At 39.4% G+C, this 20,133-nt stretch overlaps 1 protein-coding gene across 1 annotated transcript; it reads right to left on the reverse strand.

Moving 5' to 3' along the window:
- Positions 1-4,988: 4,988 nt before the first annotated feature.
- OR2V1 (olfactory receptor family 2 subfamily V member 1) lies at positions 4,989-5,936 on the reverse strand. Its single transcript, NM_001389884.1, has one exon. The coding sequence runs from the start codon at positions 5,934-5,936 to the stop codon at positions 4,989-4,991; it is 948 nt and encodes a 315-aa protein (NP_001376813.1).
- Between the last annotated feature and the right edge of the window lie 14,197 nt (positions 5,937-20,133).

The following is a 20,133-nucleotide window of genomic DNA, read 5'->3' on the forward strand; positions in this document are numbered from 1 at the left end:
CTAACCCAGTTGAGCTTTTGTTATACTAAAAAATTTACAAAAAGTAAAGGTAGCATAGCACAACAGACACTTTACCTTAAAGTCAGGCAGAGCTGTATGTCCATGATGTTTAAACTTCTTTTACGCAAGGGACTCATGTGAACCCCAGTTTCCTCATTTGTAAAATGGAAATAATAATTTTAACTATAAAATATGTGTTCTAAGAATTAAACTGAATAGACAAACTAAATTCCTCTCCCTGTTGTAGAAATGCAGTTACTAGTGTAACTTCCCTGCATTCCCTCTGCTGCTGCTGCTGCTGCTGCTAAGTCACTTCAGTCATGTCCGACTCTGCGCAACCCCATAGATGGCAGCCCACCAGGCTCCCCCATCCCTGGGATTCTCCAGGCAAGAACACTGGAGTGGGATGCCATTTCCTTCTCCAATGCATGAAAGTGAAAAGTGAAAGTGAAGTCACTCAGTCCCTCTAAAGCCCAAAAATAGAGACAAAATACAGACCTTACAAAAATCGTTTATAAATCTCATTAAACAAATAGAGCAAGCAACAGAAACAATACTGAGGAGGAGGAGGAAGAATCTAATTTCCAGAATTACCACATTATCATATTCAAAATATCCAATTTTCAGTGAAAAATCACAAACTATAAAGACAAGAAATGCAAAGAAGCTATCCTTGAGAAAGCAGACATTAAACCTACCAGACAAAGACTTTAAGTCAACTGACTTAAATATTCTTTAAGTGCTGAAAGAAACTATGGAGAAAAAGCTACAGAAAACAATTTTTAGGGAATATTTTAGGAAAGCAATCCATGAATAAATAGACAATATCAATAAATAGATATAAATTATAAAATGAAACAAATATTCTGAACCTGAAAAGTACGTAACTGAAATGAAAAACTCACTAGAGGCATCAATATCACACTTTAAAAAGCAAAATTAAAAATGAGAGCCCTTGATTATGGTCAATTCAGATTAGCAAATCTAAGAAGTAGAAAGAACAAAGAATGAAGAATAACTAAAAGAATCTAAGAGACTATGGGATGTCATCAAGCAAAGCAACATAGGCATTTCTTTCTTTTCAAGAAAGAGAGGAAAGAAAGACACTGTAAGAATATTTAAAGAAATAAATATTGAAACTGTTCAAGTTTGATAAAAAGACTTGAATCAACACATTTAAGTTCAATGAATTTCAAAAAGCACAAACATGAGATATCCTTACAGTTACACATTGTAATTAAATTATTAGAAGGTAAGAATCTTTATTTTAATTTATTTTTTATTGAAGCATAGCTGCTTTACAGAATTTTGTCATTTTCTGTCAAACCTCAACATGAATTGGTCATAGGTATACATATATCCCTTCCTTTTGAACCTCTCTTCTATCTCCCACTGCATCCCACCCCTCTAGCTTGATACAGAGCCTCAGTTTAAGTTTCCTGAAACATACAGCAAATTCCCCTTGGCTACCTATTATACATATGGTAATGTAATTTTCCATGTTACTCTTTCCATACATCTCATCCTCACCTCTCTTCTCCCCATGTCCGTAAGTCTATTCTCTGTCTGTTTCTCCATTGCTGCGCTGTAAATAAATTCTTCAGTACCATTTTTTTCTAGAGAGCACATATATGTGTTAGAATATGATATTTATCTTTCTCTTTCTGACTCACTTCACACTGTGTAATAGGTTCTAGGTTCATTCATCTCATCAGAACTGACTCAAATGTGTTCCTTTTTACAGCTGAATAATATTGCATTACTCATTCAGAAAACGAAGATCATGGAATCTGGTCTCATCACTTCATGGGAAATAGATGTGGAAACAGTGGAAACAGTGTCAGACTTTATTTTTGGAGGCTCCAAAACCACTGAATATGGTGACTGTATCCATGAAATTAAAAGACACTTAGTTCTTGGAAGAAAAGTTATGACCAACCTAGATAGCATATTCAAAAGCAGAGACATTACTTTGTCAACAAAGGTCCGTCTAGTCAAGGCTATGGTTTTTCCTGTGGTCATGTATGGATGTGAGAGTTGGACTGTGAAGAAGGCTGAGCACCGAAGAATTGATGCTTTTGAATTGTGGTGTTGGAGAAGACTCTTGGACTGCAAGGAGATCCAACCAGTCCATTCTAAAGGAGATCAGCCTTGGGATTTCTTTGGAAGGAATGATGCTAAAGCTGAAACTCCAGTACTTTGGCCACCTCATGCGAAGAGTTGACTCATTGGAAAAGACTCTGATGCTGGAAGGGATTGGGGGCAGGAGGAGAAGGGGACGACAGAGGATGAGATGGCTGGATGGCATCACTGACTCAATGGACGTGAGTCTGAGTGAATTCCGGGAGTTGGTGATGGACAGGGAGGCCTGGCGTGCTGTGATTCATGGGGTCACAGAAAGTCAGACATGACTGAGCGACTGAACTGAAGTGAACTGAAGCTCTCCAATTAAAAGGCAAAGACTGGCAAAACACATTTTTTGAAATATCATTCAATTCCATCTTGTCTATAAGAAACTCTCTTAGATTTGAAACCACAAGTAGATGGAAAATAAAAAGATGGAAAAAAGATGCTCCACACAAATGTAGCCAAAAAATAGCTGAGGTGGAAATATTAATATAAGAAAAAAATATAGTTTAAAAGACTATGTTATATGTTACAAGAAACTAAGTACATCTTGTGTTGAGAAAATTGTCAATTCATCAAGAAGCTATAACAATTTTAATCATACATGTATTAAACACAGCCTCAAATTAACATGAAGCAAACTTTGATAAAACTGAACTGAAAAGAGATAGTTCTGTGATAATGGTTGAAGACTTAGTATTTAACTTTCAAAAACTGATAGAACATCTAGACAGAATATTAATTAGAAAATAGAAGATATCAACAATATTATAACCCAACTTTGTCTACCAGACATATATAGGACACTCTACCCAGCAACAGAAGACACACATTCTCCTCAAGTGTACATGGAGCACTCCCCAGGATACACCACATGTTAGACTAAAAATTGTCTCAATAAATTTCAAATATTGAAATAATATAATATCTTCTTTGACCAAAATAGAATGAAACTAGATATCAGTGATAGGAAGAGAATGGAAAATTCAAAAAATGTGGAAATTAAACAGAACACTCTTAAAAAACAAATGGACCAAAGAATAAATTAAAGATAAATTAGAAAAAATCTTGAGACAAATGAAAATGAAAACATAATATACCAAAATATGAGATGCCAGGAAAGTAATGCTCAGAGAGAATTTTACAGCCTATATCAGAAAGGAAGTAAAGAACTCAAAATGATTACCTGACTTTATACTTTAAAGAAAAAGAGAAAACTAAACCAAAAGCTAGAAGAATGAAAAAAGCAAAGATTAGAGTGATGATAAAGAGATTAAAAAACTAAATAAAATTGACGAAACCAAAAGTCTTTTCTTTAAAGATAAACAAAATTGAACAAACTTAAGCTAGAATGGCAAACAAAAAGAGAGAAGTCAATAAAATAACTAAAATCAGAAATGAAAGTAGGGATATTACTAGAGACTATACAGAAATAGAAATGAGTATAAGAGAACACCATGAACTGATGCTGAAGCTCCAATACTTTGGTCACTTGATGTGAAGAGCCAAGTCATTAGAGAAGACCCTGATGCTGGGAAAGATTGAGGGCAGGAGGAGAAGGGGGTGACAGGATGAGATGGTTGGATGGCATCATTGACTCAAGGGACATGAATCTGAGCAAACTAAGGAACATAGTGAAGGACAGGGAAGCCTGATGTGCTGCAGTCCATGGGGTCACAAAGAGTCAGACACAACTGAGCAACCGAACAACCTCACACCAGGAAGAGTAACTTCTTTTTGCAGATTGTTTTTTCCTCTGCAATCCTTAGTGTTCTTTTGCCATTTCAGTTCTCAAATATCTGGTTAACAACTCCTTACACTACACTTTTTCTGCTAAAGTAACTTAAAAAGTTTTTATTCCTGGCTGTACCCTGACTGATATGTAAGTTATTAAACAATGGCTTGAATTCTGTCTTTATTTCTGTTCTAATCTCTACTTTCCAAAACAGATATAGTTTTACTTTTGCAGAACTTTAAGTACAGAAATAATCACAGTTGCCACAGCAAGTCTGGCACCTGAATAGTGCTTTTAGAAATGTTTTTATACATGTATCTCTTTTGATGTCTTATTTTTGCCTTCATTTAATAAGGTTTATTAAGTAACTACTACCTATGAGACACAAAACCAGGTACTGGAAATACATAAATAATTTATTAGCATTTAGGGATATATTTGTATTTCTTTTTTATTTAAGTATAATTGATTTACAATGTTTTGCCAATCTTCGCTATACAGCAAAGTGACTCAGTTTTACACATATATATATTCTTTTTTAAAAGTTCTTTTCCGTTATGGTTTATCCCAGGAGATTGGATATAGTTACCTGTGCTACACAGTAGGACTTTGTTGCTTACCCATTCTAAAGGAAGTAGTTTTCATCTACCAACCCCAAACTCCCATTCCATGACTCTCCCTCCCCCACATCCCTTAGACTAGGAACCACCCAATAAAGAATCATAGAGACTCAATTTCTCCCATCTAGAAAATTTTTATTTAAAAATATTTATATTTAGGTGAAATCATCAACTAAATAATATAGATGATACATAAATGAAAAAAGACTGTGGCCGGGACATAGCAAGCACTCAATAAAACACAACTATAACCAAGAAGAATTAAAAATAGAGTGAATTTCCTTCAAAGACTTCATAAATGATCAATAATGATAATAATAACAATGCATTGCTTCCTCATGGCACTTTAGATTTACATATAGTTATCCCAACAAAATCCCTGTGAGGTAGGGTAGTGTCATGATTCCCATTTATTGATAAGGAAACAGTCACTCACAAAGTGTGAATGACTTGCCAACATTATGCAAACAGGAGGTGGCAGCACCAGGCTCCAGATGCCCTGGTGTTCAGTGCCAGTTGCCAACCCTGCAGTGATCCAGCCCCTTCTTCAAGGCGCCCATCACCTCCCGATTTCTCAAGCTATAAATGAGAGGGTTGAGCATAGGTGTTAGGACTGTGTAGAAGAGAGAGACCACCTTGTCATGGCTTGGGGCCCGATAGTGCCTAGGCCTAAGGTAGATGAACATGGCTGCCCCATAGAAGAGGGACACAGCAGTAAGGTGGGAAGAACAGGTGGCCAGAGCCTTTTTACGAGCATGAGCAGAGTGCATATGGAGCACAGCCCCCAAAATTCGAGCATAGGAAGCCACAATGATGGAGAAGGGCAGGAGCAGCATGAAGATACAGCAAGCAAAAAGCAGGGAATCAAAAATGGATGTGTCTACACAGGCCAGTTTCAATAAAGCTGGAATCTCACAGAAGAAATGATCCACATTCCTTGGGCCACAGTAGGGTAAGCTTATGGCTCCCACCATTTGTATCATTCCATCTATTATCCCAAAAGTCCATGAACTCCCAGCAATCTGCAGACAGACCTTCTGGCTCATGAGGATGGGATAGTGAAGTGGGTGGCTAATGGCCACATAGCGGTCATAAGCCATGAGTCCCAGCAAGAGCCCTTCAGATCCCACGAGAGAGACAAAAAATCCAATTTGTATGGCACAACCCACAAAGGAGATGAACTTCCTGCCAGACAAGAAGTTGAATGCCATCTTGGGCACAATGTCACAGACCAACAGGAGGTCCATGAGGGAGAGCTGGCTGAGGAAGAAGTACATGGGTGTACGAAGTCGAGGATCCATGTAGATGAGGCATACGAGGAGGACATTCCCACAGAGGGCTACTGTGAAGACCACCATAACCACAGAGAATAGGGCAAAATCAGCCTGGCTATGAGAAAAGATGCCCAAGAGAATGAAGCCATCTATGGATGATTGGTTCAACCATATCCCCATGGTTCAGTTGTTCACAGTCACCTGAAAACATGGACAGAGAAATTCTGAGATTGAGAGACATGTCTTTACTTATCTCTGAATTATTCTTCTTCAGTCATCTGTATCTTTTGTAATTCATTAGAGCACAATAGTACATACTTAGGGATATATAAGAGGATAGGAGCTTTCCAGGTGGCACAGTGGTAAAGAACCCACCTGCCAATGCCAGAGATGTAAGAGACATGGGTTTGATCTCTGGGTTGGGCAGATCCCCTAGACAAGGGCATGGTAACCCACTCCAGTATTCTTGCCTGGAGAATCCCATGGACAGGGGAGCCTGGCCAGCTAGTCCATAGGGTTGCAAAGAGTTGGACATGGCAGAAGCGATTTAGCACAGCACATTCTTTCATTTTTCCCAAAATATAGATGATAAGATATTTGCTATCTCATAGAATTGAACCATTTATCTACATTTGTATGTATCCATACCAAGAAGAATAGAATCTGAGTTAGTTTATGTGTCACAGGACTATTGGACAATCCTCTTTCAATAGGCAAAATACTGGCTTTCCCATATGGCACTGACTCTTTTTAGCAGAACTAGATGGACTCAGTATACTATCTCTAGCAGAACTTGGACCATTTCATCCCAAGAGATAATTCATATATGTTATAATAAAGGAAAGTAATGGATACTTGAGATGTTCTTTATTTTGCTGAGCTCAAATACCTTAGAACTATTTTTAATTCTTCTATGTCTTTTACATCCAACTATCAGAAAAGCCTCTTGTCTATATTATTCATAATATCTCAGAATCCAGTTAATGCTTATCTCCTCTACAGCTGCCTTGGTCCAAGCCACTATTCTGTCTTAGATGGACTCTTACAGGCTTCTAGTCAGTCTCCGGGCTTCTACCATTGAAACCCTAGAGTCTATTCTCATAACAGTTCAAATGAGTCTGCTTAAAATGTAAGTCATACAATGTAATTTTCTTGCTGAAAGCATCTCAATGACTTCTCAAATTAAATAAGAGCCACCAGGGAAGCTCCAAATTACCCCACATAAGGCCCAAATACTTAGAGTGGCACACAGGCCCTACACGATACACACACAAACACGCACACTCATATCTCTGACCTCATTCCCTACCATGTCCCCTTTGCTCACTGTGTTTCCTTGAATTTCCTTGGACACTCCCACCTTTGGATCTTTGCATTTTTTCTCTTTGGAATGCTCTTTCCTCATATTTCTATCTCTCATCTGCTTCAGATTTTTACTCAAATGCCAACCTCTTAAGAGATACATTCTGTGGAAAGTCACTAAAATTATAAACATCTTGCATTTTCAAGTCGTTTCTTGCTTTTGTTTTGTCCACAGCACTTATACCATTCAACACATACAGGATTACATTTTATAACTTTTATTGTCTGTCTCATCCTATTGGAATAAGAGCATCATTTATCATTCACCATGACATTGGCACCCCCTAATGGGTTCAGCCCCTAATGGCTTCCTGGTTCATAGTATATCCTCAATACATATGTGTTGATTGAATAAAATAATCAAGGTGAACTAATATATAGCTGCAACTTCCATTTTCTGAAAGTAGAGAGACTCCCGCTTCAATTGCTGTAGCCCTTGTTCTTGACCTCAATATATTACTTCATTGCTATATTTCTTCATCTGAGGGATAGTAAGTGATATAGTAAGAAGGGGATGACAGAGGATGAGATGGCTGGATAGCATCACTGACTCGATGGACATGAGTCTGAGTGAACTCCGGGAGTTGGTGATGGAGAGGGAGGCCTAGCGTGCTACGATTCATGGGGTCGCAAAGAGTCAGACAGACTGAGCAAATGATCTGATCTGATCTGATCTTGAGATACTTACAAAAGAATAGAATTTCTCTGCAAATGGATAACAGGGGTATCCAGGAGACATTGATTTAGGATATATTCATGTCTACTTTACCTCCTTGCAAAGAAGAAACAAGGCAACCACACAAGATACACTCTTTGTACAAAGAAACAGAGTAATTTCTAAAACTAGGATAGCCTTGCCCAGATTCACCACCATGGAGGTAGGCTCTCTGAGCTGAATTCCTACAGAACAGAGCATGTTCTGACTCATGCCCAGAAAAGACATGCCCAGGTATCCTTGCCAAAAACAACACAAAGGTATGATGGAAGGTCCTACTACAGGAGCAAATCACTGTTCCTATAGTCTTCAAATACCATCTTGGCCATATCAGACCCAGACTGAATCAATCAACTGAACAAACCAGGTTCCACCTCACACCAGCAATTCCTCCTTTTATGTTAAGGACCCAATGTGTATATAATCATTTGGCTGCATGTACCTTCAAAGACATACACTCCACACCTCCACTTTCCCCCTCACCCACCACTGTATGCTACAATACTATAGAGTTGATTAATGACATATAAGCTCCCTTGAATTCTAATTCTTATATCACTCTATACTCACCATCTCCATTTGGATGTTCAATGGGCTTATCCTACCTAAAGTGATCAGATAGAGTCCTTGGTCTCCTCTGGAGAAACAAAACACCTGGTCTAACCTTCCCATGTAAATTAAGGGCAGGGCTGTCCAGTTTCTCAGGATATAACACATGGGTCATATTGAATTTCTCCTTCCCTCTCACATCCCAACATCATAAATCTCTGGTGGTTCTTTCTGCAAAATGTATCGACCCCTGACCACTTTCCATTCTTGCCCATCCTACCTGGCCACACTGTCATCACTGCTCTTCTGGATGATGATGGTCTCTAACTGAATTCATCTCATCAGCCATTCCATTCCTGCCCCTATGCTAGTCTATTCGCACACTGCACTGCAAGGCAGGAGACCTGGGTTGGGAACAGCCCCTGGAAGAGGGCATGGAAACCATCCAGCATTGTTACCTGGCGAATCCCCATGGACAGGGTAGCCATGGGGTCGCAAAGAGCTGGACGTGACTGAGCAGCTAACCACTAAAGTGAACTCATCTCTGTAAGAATAAAAGACAAAAAATTTCAAGAATAAAGGAATGCTTTTATCAACAGACTTTCTATCACCACTCAGACCTCCTTTTCTTCTGTTCTCCCCAGAATCCTCATGACTCTGGTCTCACCAGCATCCTGTGTTTACTCCCATCCCAGCCTCAGGGACCTTAGTGCTTGCTCTTACCTATTCATGGAAACTTGATCGCACATAAACTCTACCTTGTCCCTTCACCTACTAGCTAACCTTCTAAGCCAGGGCTTCCTCAGACCTATTTGCAATTGAAATCCTTCTCTCCTCCCTATTCCTTCCCTGCCTTGTGTTTCTCATAGCATTCAACACCGTCAGACTTGCTACATTTAATTCATACAGATTTGTCTTCTGCTTTTCAACTAGAACCCATATCCCCCAGTGCCATTTTTTCTCATCCGGAATCCCCAGCTCCTAGAGCAGTAACTGACATGTATTATACACTAAGTAAATATTGTTGAATGAGTGATTGTAATATGCAAACAACTCAAGAAACTATCCTAGTATTCCACGTTATTAATTTCCTGCTCATTAATTTCCTTCCTTTCCGCTATTTAGTTAATGGCTTCATTTTTTCCCTAGAAAGGACAGCATAGAGAAGCCACTTTGTAGCTAAAACATACATTGGAGGACAGGTTGACACTAAGTCCCATATCAGTCCTGTCCTTCCTGCCCCTTCACCCCTACCTCTCCGCACTCATCCTTTGTCTTCCTGCTGTAAACCACTATTCAACCCAGGAACCCAACACTAAGGCTCCCAATCCAAACCGAGAGAAAAAAAAAAGGAAAAGATCAATTAGAAATTAAAGGAAGAAAAACAGAGAAATAGATCAAATGCAAAGAACTAGAAGAAAGGTGGGCTCTGTGACAAACTAGGGATGGAATGGGGTGGGAGGTGGGAAGGAGGTTCAAGAGGGAGGCGACATACGTACATAGAGGTACTATGGCTGATTCATGTTGATGTATGGCATAAACCAATACAATATTGCTAAACAATTATCCTTCAATTAAAACTAAACAATTTTTAAAAAGAAAAGGACTAGAAGAAAGACAGAAAAGACACATAACACTAAAAGGTATATGCCCACCACCAATTCCAAAAAAAGGGAAAATAAGCTGAAGGAGACAGACAACAATGGGAAGAAAAAATAATATTCAAACAGAAATGTGAAATGACCAGCAATTAGCAATAGGAACTGGAAAGAGGAGAGAAGAAGGGTGACAGGAAAAGATCCTCACTCACCTTTAAGTGGGTTCCCTGAAGGAAAAAAAAATTCAGCAGATACCCTATGGCAGAGATTCCAGTGTCAAAATCATTTCATTGCCCTTTTCTTATTTGTACTTACTGGGTCAGAGTACACAGGGAGGAGACCCTTCCCCCAGCTTTGACCTCCTTCCTCTGCCCCCACCAACTTCTCAGCCAGACTCAGGCTGAGGTGTTGCCTGCAGCCTCCCTGTGACTCTCCAGCTCACACAGCAAGACTCAGACAGACAACAGCTTCCTCTTAGCATAAGGGGATATGGAGAAAGTGAACTTAGTCAAGGAGATGGTGGTGGGCAGACGGGGACAGAGTCAGGATCTGTGTACCTGAGCCCACCCTCTGATGCCAGTCCACCTTCCATGGGCTGCCTCTCTGCCCTTATTGCAGAACTGTCTCCCATTGCCTGTGAAATACTTAACACTGAATCTGAGTGAGGAAGTTAAAACTGTGAAGTCCCAGAGGAGCCCACAAATTCCAGCCCTGGAGCAGAAGCTCCCAAGCTTATAATTAAAGAAAACCAAATAGGGAGCTTGGGGACAAGACCAGAAGAAGGCCAGCAGGATGGAGGGAGGAAACCTGGCCATTAGAGAGGCACAGGGCAGCCAGGGCACAGGAAGTGGGGCAAGTTTCTTGGTGCTCTAACCTCCATCACAGACAAATTCCACATTTTCACAGTGACCCTGAGGTCTCTCATGGGGTCTCCACCCTTGGATTTCCTGATAGGCTTTTTCTGCATCCCACAATCCACGTTTATTTATTTATTTTTTTTTTTGCCTTCCCCATGAGGTCAATATATATTTATTGAGAACCCATGATATACAGAGCACTGAGTGAACAGTTACACTTGAATCAAAGGTGGGGACTGAACACAATTCTAGCCCTAAGGAGTTTATAACCTAATGGGAGGGAAAGAAGAGCATTCATCTTCAAGAGAGTCAAATGGTGTCAGGGGTGCTGTGTGTCATCCCAAACCTTGTCAAATCAGTGTCTTTCACAGTTTTTCTGTGAGCAGTCCTGTGATTTCATTATCATGTCTGTCATCCCAGTGTAATCATGGACAGCACTTTCTTTCACTCTCAAGGATGCCCCAGGTTTGATGATATGTTAATAGTCACTTTAATTTTGTCTTTATGTCCTATGAAATCAATTTTCAAAATGACCAATTCATTGGAAACCAAATTGCCTAGGTCAATTTATGTTTTTCTTTAACTCTGTTTTTTTAATTAATATGTTTATTTTAATTGGAGGCTAATTAGTTTACAATATTGTAGTGGTTTTTACCATACATTGACATGAATCAGCCATGGGTGTACATGTGTCCCTGTCCTGAACCTCCCTTCCACCTTCCTCCCACCGGCTTTGAATGCCTTATTTCATGCATCGAACTTGGACTGGTGATCTACTTCACATATGGTAATATATATGTTTCAATGCTATTCTCTCAAATCATCCCTCCCTCGCCTTCTCCCACAGAGTCCAAAAGTCTGTTCTTTATATCTGTGTCTCTTTTGCTGTCTCGCATATACAGGGTCATCGTTACCATCTTTCTAAGTTCCATATATACGCGCTAATATTCTTTAACTCTTTGAAGTATGACTGATTTTTATTTTATTTTCACAACAGTAATAAATATGTTTTATCTGCCATACAAAGCTCTTGGGGCCTTCAGTTGGAGGTTGATGCACAGAAAGAACAGATTAGATCAGAAGGCTGAGAGAAGGGGAATCGAAAAGATAGCTGGGAAGACACAGGGAGGTGGAGACAGAGAGACCTAGGAATAAATAGACCTCTGTCAGGCTACTTCTAGGCACAGTAAACTGTTTTTTTAAGAAATTTCATACAGCCATTCATACCCTTCTGCTCCAGCCTCCTTCTCTGTCATTGTCCTCAACCTGCTGACCTACTCTGGTTTCCTATAAGTACTTGAAGTTTTTCCACATCCATATTTTTGCTCAAGTTAAACTTCTATTTGAAATTATTTTGTCTGTTTTGTCTTTTCCTACTGAAACAATTTATTCTATAAATACCCATCTAAAGCTCTTCATTACTATTCTCCCCTTCTAAAAATTCATTCCACACCCTTTAAGCCTCTCTGAGCTCATAGTGTATTTTCCATACAACTGGCAATTTGTTGTATCCTGTGAAATCTATTATGTTACTATTTATTTAAACTACAGAGTGATTGGGTGAAACATGATTGCATACAACCAAAAAACAGCTTTGTGTTTAGCTAGGACCACCTTCATTCCTGGAAAATCCTTCACCACCTTTGATGGAGTTCAAGCTGATCCCAGGGCTGTCTGGTCCACTTTCAGGTAGAAACCTATCTCCACTTAGCTAATCAAGACCAACTTTCAGGTAGGCTAAGATCCAGCTTGATACAAGTCATATCTTAAATCTCTCACCAAATTAAAAACCTTGCCCATGGCCTCTGCTCAGTTCAGATCTGATTGGGAGCTTGGGGACCCACCACAGGGAAGAGTGGAAAAGAAAGATAGCACTAAGTCATGTCTGATTCTCGCGATCCCAAGAACTATAGCCTGCCAGGTTCCTCTGTCTATGGAATTCTCCAGGCAAGAAAACTGGAGTAGGTTGCCATTTCCTTTTTATCCTGCTCCTTTCATTTTGATACTTAGAGATCTTCCTTATTTGGTTTTCTAGGATTTTCTAGGATTTAAGGGAAGATCAGGAATGTAGGGGGGCACTGGGGAACCCTGTTGGGTATATATCAGTGTCATCTGCAGTGAGATATCTGAAGTCCAGTGTGTGATCTACCTGCTTGTCTGTCTATGTGCCTGTCTGTCTCTCTCTCTCTCTATCATTCCTGCATGTTAATAGATGTTGAATGCCCTCCCCACCTTCTGAGAACTCTGCAGTGACAGTTCCCTGGTAAGGGCAGACTGTCTCCAGTTGACCTCTTGTGACCCCCTCATTTCCTGACCCTGGCAGTTTCCTTTCAGTCCTTCACACAGACCACTCTCAGAAGAGAGTTTCCTAAGAAGGTTTGAGATGGTGGTCTCACAAAATATCTACTTGACAAAGAAGCAGTTTAGTCATCTTGACCCTAGACTGTTGCTGCACTTTGTCCTTTTCTTACAAGCATGAGCTGCCCCACCTTATCGCACAACTTCAGAATTCCCCAAGCACCAATTCTGCATTCACCTGCATACACAGTCTCCCTGAGAAACACATGTCAACTTCTTCTTGGAGATCTGTCATCTGGTCAGCTCCATGGAAGCAGGCCCTGAGTGTTTGTAGTTAGTGAGCCTCCATCCAGAAGTTGAAAAGCCAGTCCCGTTTCTAGGAGTGTACCCAAGAAGGAGAACTTTTGAGTCCCCTCTCAATCAGGGAGCAGAGAAATAAAATGCCACTGTAGTCAAACTGAGTTAGGCTAGTTAATGTTTGATGCAACATGGAGAACAGAGGGGTCTTTAGTGAGAAAGTGTAAGAGGAGCTTGTTACAAAATTGTTAATGTCACACAAGGTAACTTGTGCTTTGTTTCTAAATGGTTTTCTTTTAATGTGAGACACATCAAATCCTAAGAAACACTTCAATCCTTGATCAGAAATGCAATCTCCAACTTTGACAATAAATGTGGTTCTGGTGATCTCTGAGTGATGGATGCTGTATTCATCTGCTCAGGCTTCTGTGACAAAGTACCCAAGTCTGTGTGGCTTAAACAACAGAAATTAGTTTTCTTACAGTTCCGGAAGTACAAGATTAAGTTTATGGCAGAATGCCGCTTCAGGTGTAGGCGCTCCTCCTGGGTTGAAGATAGTGACTTTTTTCTCATGTGATCTTTCCTCTGAGTGTGTGCAGAGAAAGGATGAGCTCTCTGGTATCTCCTCCTATAAGGACACTAATTCTATCAGATTAAAAAACCCCATCCTTATGAACTCCTTTAACCTTAATTGCTTCCTTACACCAAATACAGTCATACTAGGGATTAGAACATTACTCATGAATTCTGCTGCTGCTGCTAAGTTGCTTCAGTCGTGTCTGACTCTATGCGACCCCATAAATGGCAGCCCACCAGACTCCTCTGTCCCTGGGATTCTCTAGGCAAGGATACTGGAGTGGGTTGCCATTTCCTTCTCCAATGCATGCATACATGCTAAGTCACTTCAGCCACGCAACCCTATGGACAGCAGCCCTCCAGGCTCCTCTGTCCACAGGATTCTCCAAGCAAGAATACTGGAGTGGGTTGCCATGAATTCTGGGGAGACACAAACATTCGTTCCATTACAGATATCAAGGATACTTTTGACTTTGGTATCAAATAAATCCTTAACAGAATTAAGCAAAATTAAATATTTGTTTCCATACTGAACTTTCTATTTGTCAAAAAAATTGGAAAATCTGGACAAAATAAAAAAGAAATTTGAAAGCATCAGAAATAAATCAAGACAGCCAAGACTCAGGGAGCAGAATTATAGAGAAAAGGGAAGCATGTTAAAGTGAATTCAGTTTTATATGAGCTTTTCCTCTTGAGGTGTCTGCTGATCAATAAATAGCATAAGGTTCAGAGGATGAGAAACCGAGCATAAAACAGAGACTAAAAGGTTAGGAGTTGAGTAGAGTTTTGGGGTCTGATGTGCTGGAAATCCAAAAATTAAGTGTTAAAGCTTAGCAGTGAGGCAGTTATTCTCCTCTAAAAAAATTTAAAAAAGAAAAACAGTCTTTCAGGTGGAGTGTTGTAAAGGGTATACACTACAAGCAATGGTGAGCTAGGAAGAGATGAGCTTCACAAAGACGAAAATACAGTTTTAAATCAGTCCAATTTTAGATCATATTAAGGTGATCTTTTTAACTCTAATGGTCAACAAAAGCAAATTCTCTTTTTAGAAAGTAACAACCTTCAAATTATTTCTACAGTTAATAAAATCACCCAACATCTCAGGAGACAAGACCAAATAAACAACAACAAAAAATTGTTAATAAGCAATAGAAACAGACATATGGGAGATTCAGGTGTAGGAGTTATAAGAAATAGACTTTGAAATAACCATTATTTATAAATCACATAGTGGAGAATTTTACTAGAAACTTGGAATCAATTTTTTTTAGAAAATGGAAATTTGAGAGCTGAAAAACATATTAAATAAAATTACAAACAAAATACATGCATTTACCTCCAGAATAGACACAGCTGAATATAGGATTAGTACCAGAAGAAAATATTCAGACTGAAGCATAAAGATAAAAAGAATACTTAAAACAACAAGACTGCTCTAGCCTTGGGATCAACCTCACCCAAGAGCAAGTGAATAACATCTGTAGGGCAATCACAGCCCTGCAGTCTAGGGACTCAGGCCACTAGTCAGCAGGCCAGATCCTGTTCTGAGACCACCTGGGCCCTGGCCCCACTTATCACCAGGACAACACAAGCTTTGGAACACCCAGACCCTACAGAAAGCTCTGTCAGGAACCAGCCCCAATAACCAACAGTCTGATACCAGTCCTGGGACCCCTGTGCCCTGCAGCAAGACCCCAGTATCCAACTCTGCCTGTCAGAGGTCCAGCACTAACCCCAAGATCTGGCTTCACTCACTAGTGAACAGACACCAGCCCTATAATCTCCTAGACACTGACTCTGCTCACCAGTCAGCCAGCAATGGCCCTGGGGTCCAATGGTGCTATGCAGCAAGCCACCTCATGACCGGACCTTGCCTACCATCAGCATGCAGCATCTGCACATAACAAGGCCTGGCAGGCCAGCAGTGCACCAAGTCTACCAGACCCAATAGTCAGCTCATCAATACAGAAAAACCCATGAAGCTCACACAGAGGAGTGCACTGCTGAGATACATAGGATATCCCCTACAAAAGTTCACTTGTCCAAGGTCAAAAAACATAACTAACTTATGAAATACATAGAAATAAAGATAGCAGTTTAGGCAAAATGAGGAGACAGAAGAACATGTTCCAAATGAGGGAACAGGATAAAGCTCTTGTGAGGAAAAACAAAGTGAGTGGAGATGGGAAATTTACATAAGAAAAAGTTCAGAGTGATGATCATTAACATGATAACAGAATTCAAGAGAAGAATGGAAGCACAGAGTGAGAAGTTAAAAGTTTTGAACAAAAGTTAGAAAATATAGGCAACCAAAAATGAATAATACAGCAAATGAAATGAAAAATACACTGGAAGCAATCAACAGTAGACTAAATGACACAGAAGAACAGATTGGTGAGCTAGAAAGATGTAGTGAAAATCAGTGAAATTGAAAAAAAATGAATAAATGAGGACAGTTTAAGAGACCTCTGGGACAACACCGTGTGCACTCATATTCCCATTATAGGTGTCTCAGAAGGAGAAGAGAGGGAGAAAAGGGGGCTGAGAACATATTTGAAGACATAATAGAAGAAAACTTTCTTAATCTGGGGATGAAAACAAACGTCCAAGTCCAGGAAGCACAGAGAGATCCAAACAGGATTAACCCAAAGAGAAATACACCAGGATACAACATAATTAAAATGGCAAAAATTAAGCTAAAGAGAGATTAGAAGCAACAAGGGAAAAGCAAGAAGTTATATACAGGGGAATTTCTGTAGATTACCACCTGACTTTTAAGCAGAAATTCTGTAAAACAGAAGGGAGTGGCATAGTATATTTAAGTTCAGTTCAGTTCAATTCAGTCGCTCAGTTGTGTCCAACTCTTTGCGACCCCATGAATCGCAGCACGCCAGGCCTCCCTGTCCATCACCATCTCCCGGAGTTCACTCAAACTCACGTCCATTGAGTCAGTGATGGCATCCAGCCATCTCATCCTCTGTTGTCCCCTTTTCCTCCTGCCCCCAATCCCTCCCAGCATCAGAGTCTTTTCCAATGAGTCAACTCTTCACATGAGGTGGCCAAAGTACTGGAGTTACGAGAAAGAAAAAAAAACAACCCTACAACCAAGTATATTCTACTCAGCAAGGCTCCCATTCAGACACCTTCTTCACTAAGTGAGGCACGGAAAATTGCACAGCTACATATAAAAGAATAAAATTAGAACATTCCCTAACATCATATACAAAAACAAATTTAAAATGGATTAAAGACCTAAACATAAGATCAGAAATCATAAAACTTCTAGAAGAAATGTAGGCAGAATACTCTTTAACACAAATTGCAGAAATATTTTTTGAATCTGCTTTCTAGAGTAACAGAAATAAAAACAAAAGTAAACAAATGAGACGTACTTATAAGCTTTTGCACAGCAAAGGAAACCATAGACAAAACAAAACAACCTATGAACTGTAAGAAAATACTTGCAAATGATATGACCAACAAGGAATTAATTTCCAAAATATACAAATGGCTCATACAGCTCAATATCAAAAAAGCAATCAAAAAATGGGTGAAGGATCTAGATATTTCTCCAAAGAAGACATACAGATGGCCAATAGGCATACAAAAAGATGCTCAACATCTTTTGGATGGCATCACTGACTCAATGGACATTTTTTTGAGTAAACTTTGGGAGATAGTGAGGGACAGGGAAGAGTGGCATGCTGCAGTTCATGGAGTCACAGAGTTGGGCACAATGACTGAACAACAAGAAATAAATAAATTTTGTGGCTTTAATAAAGATTAGGGCCAGTTTCCCTTTCAAGGTGACTCAAGTCTAGCCAATAACTAGGGTAGACAACTCTTGGAAAATATCACCCACTTCCCTCCACAGGTTCTTTCTTCATCAGAAGTCATCTCAGAGAGATATATTCAGTCTCTCTGTGACCCAGTCTCTCCATTTGATCCGTCAACCCCTGTGGGACACAGGTTGAAGGAATTGTGACTAACTTGTGTGATGGAGCCTATCTGGAACCACACATGGGTAAATCCTGCCCCTACAGTTTGATTCTTCTTTGAATGTTGGGAACTGACCATCCGTTGTCCTCAACTTTTTGTTTCAGCTTAAATTCTGAGACATAGAGAACACCATATAACACCAAGTTGCATCTGTAATTATTTTGTTTCATGTTTAGCTTATTTGTTCTGAGTCGGTAGTAATGAGTTTAAAAATTCAAAAGTTAAAAAGGGATGTACAGAGAAATTCTCTCCAGAGTATTTAACGTATTTTTCTTGGTATATTTTATGCACTTAAAAACCAGTATGACAGTGAATTTCTCCCTCACGTTTACACATGTTAGAACACTACTTTCTACACCTTGATTTTCTAATTTTTGTTTTTTATTTTAAAATATATATAAAGGCATACAAGAGGTTTATATATATATAATGCTTCTTTGCTAACTTCCTGAGATGAAAATTAGACATTTTCGGCCTTTTTCATTTTTAAGTACATCCACTTTTTTAGTGGAATAGAGTCTGGAAAGCCCTCCTTCCATTGGCCTTGGTTCTTGGTAAGGATGAAAAGAATCTAAAGTCTTATCCATTTCAAGAAAATTTGTTGATGATAAGGAAAGAAAGAACAGAAAGAACACCTCAAGAGAGAGGTAGGCCATACCAAGGGAGGCAATGGCCCTGGAGGGCTGGGGTACAGAGTTTTTAAAGCAAGGTCATTTCCATAATCCAGGGGGTCATTGATTGAGTCTTGATTGACAGCTGCAGGTTGTGTAACAAGATGCTCTACTATGCTTATCTTTCCCATAATTCAGTCAGCTATAATTAGATGTATGCATTTTTTGCCGACAAAGATCCATATAGTCAAAGCTATGGTTTTTCCAGTAGTCATGTATGGATATGAGAGTTGAAACATAAAGAAGTCTGAACACCAAAGAATTGATGCTTTTGAGCTGTGGTGTTGGAGAAGACTCTTGAGAGTCCCTTAGAATGCAAGGAAATCAAACCAGTCAATCCTAAAGGAAATCAATCCTGAATATTCATTGGAGAGACTGATGCTAAAGCTAAAGCTCCAGTACTTTGGCAACCTAATGCAGAGTCAACTCATTAGAAAAGACCCTGTTTCTGGGAAAGATTGAAAGCAGGAGGAGAAGGGGACAACAGAGGAGATTCCTGGATGGCAATGCTGACTTAATGGACATGAGTTTGAGCAAGTTCATGGGGTCACAAAGAGTTGGACACAACTGAGCAATTGGACAACAACAATTCATGCAATATTTATGAGCAGTTAATGAACCCAAAGGCCACCAAAGGTTACTTTAGTACATGATGGTGTGAGGTGTGTGCATGTGCTGGAGTAGGAAAAGTCTCGCCAATCAGCAGATGGGGGATTTTTCCATCCCCCTGACTCTTTCAGGGTACTAGTGGCATATTTGGGGCAGGCCTGGTAAATTGCTCAGTTATATTAGATGACCATTGGACATTTAGCTACAGGTGCTACCTCTCATTGCTATTGACTAACTTCCTGTCTGGTAACTTAAGGTTATGAATTTCCCTCTAAACATGGCTTTACCTATTCCATTAAATTTCCATTTTGCTTTCTTATTTAATTTGCAGTTTACTTAGAAGCTTATCCCTTAATTTATGTATATATGAATATACTTTTTACCTGAAGAAAATAAACTCCAGATATTTCTCTAGCAAAGATGGATTTATTCATGATCAGCAGAAAATTGCAATTCAAGGTATGCAATCATGAGGAGCCCTATGCAAGTGTCCTAACAGAAAGGGAAGAAGAACACGTTTAAAAAGAGGAAAAGGAAATTGGAAAGGGTAGAGAAAAGAGAATCCACAGCTTTTAACTTGCCAAGTCATTGTCAGTAAAGTTTTTCTTCTTCTAGTTGGGCTTTGGTATCATGCCACAGCATGAAAGTTCTCCCTTTTTGTCTCACAACTCTATCTAATTGAGATTTCTGTTTATTAATTCTTTATAATACATATGAATGAATTTTTTACTTTTTCAATTAACTTCTAACATAATACTAGAAGAATATTGAAATTTGTCTAATTTCAATGCTCTGAAATAGTTCAAGACTTGCTTTATAGAATAGCATGTGATCAATTTTAGCAGC

Source organism: Bos taurus, chromosome 7 (assembly GCF_002263795.3).
Source record: "Bos taurus isolate L1 Dominette 01449 registration number 42190680 breed Hereford chromosome 7, ARS-UCD2.0, whole genome shotgun sequence".
Classification (NCBI taxonomy): Eukaryota; Metazoa; Chordata; class Mammalia; order Artiodactyla; family Bovidae; genus Bos; species Bos taurus.

Coding starts and splice junctions, on each gene's coding strand:
- OR2V1 (NM_001389884.1), bottom strand. CDS start 5,936: ATGGGGATATGGTTGAACCAATCATCCATAGATGGCTTCATTCTCTTG.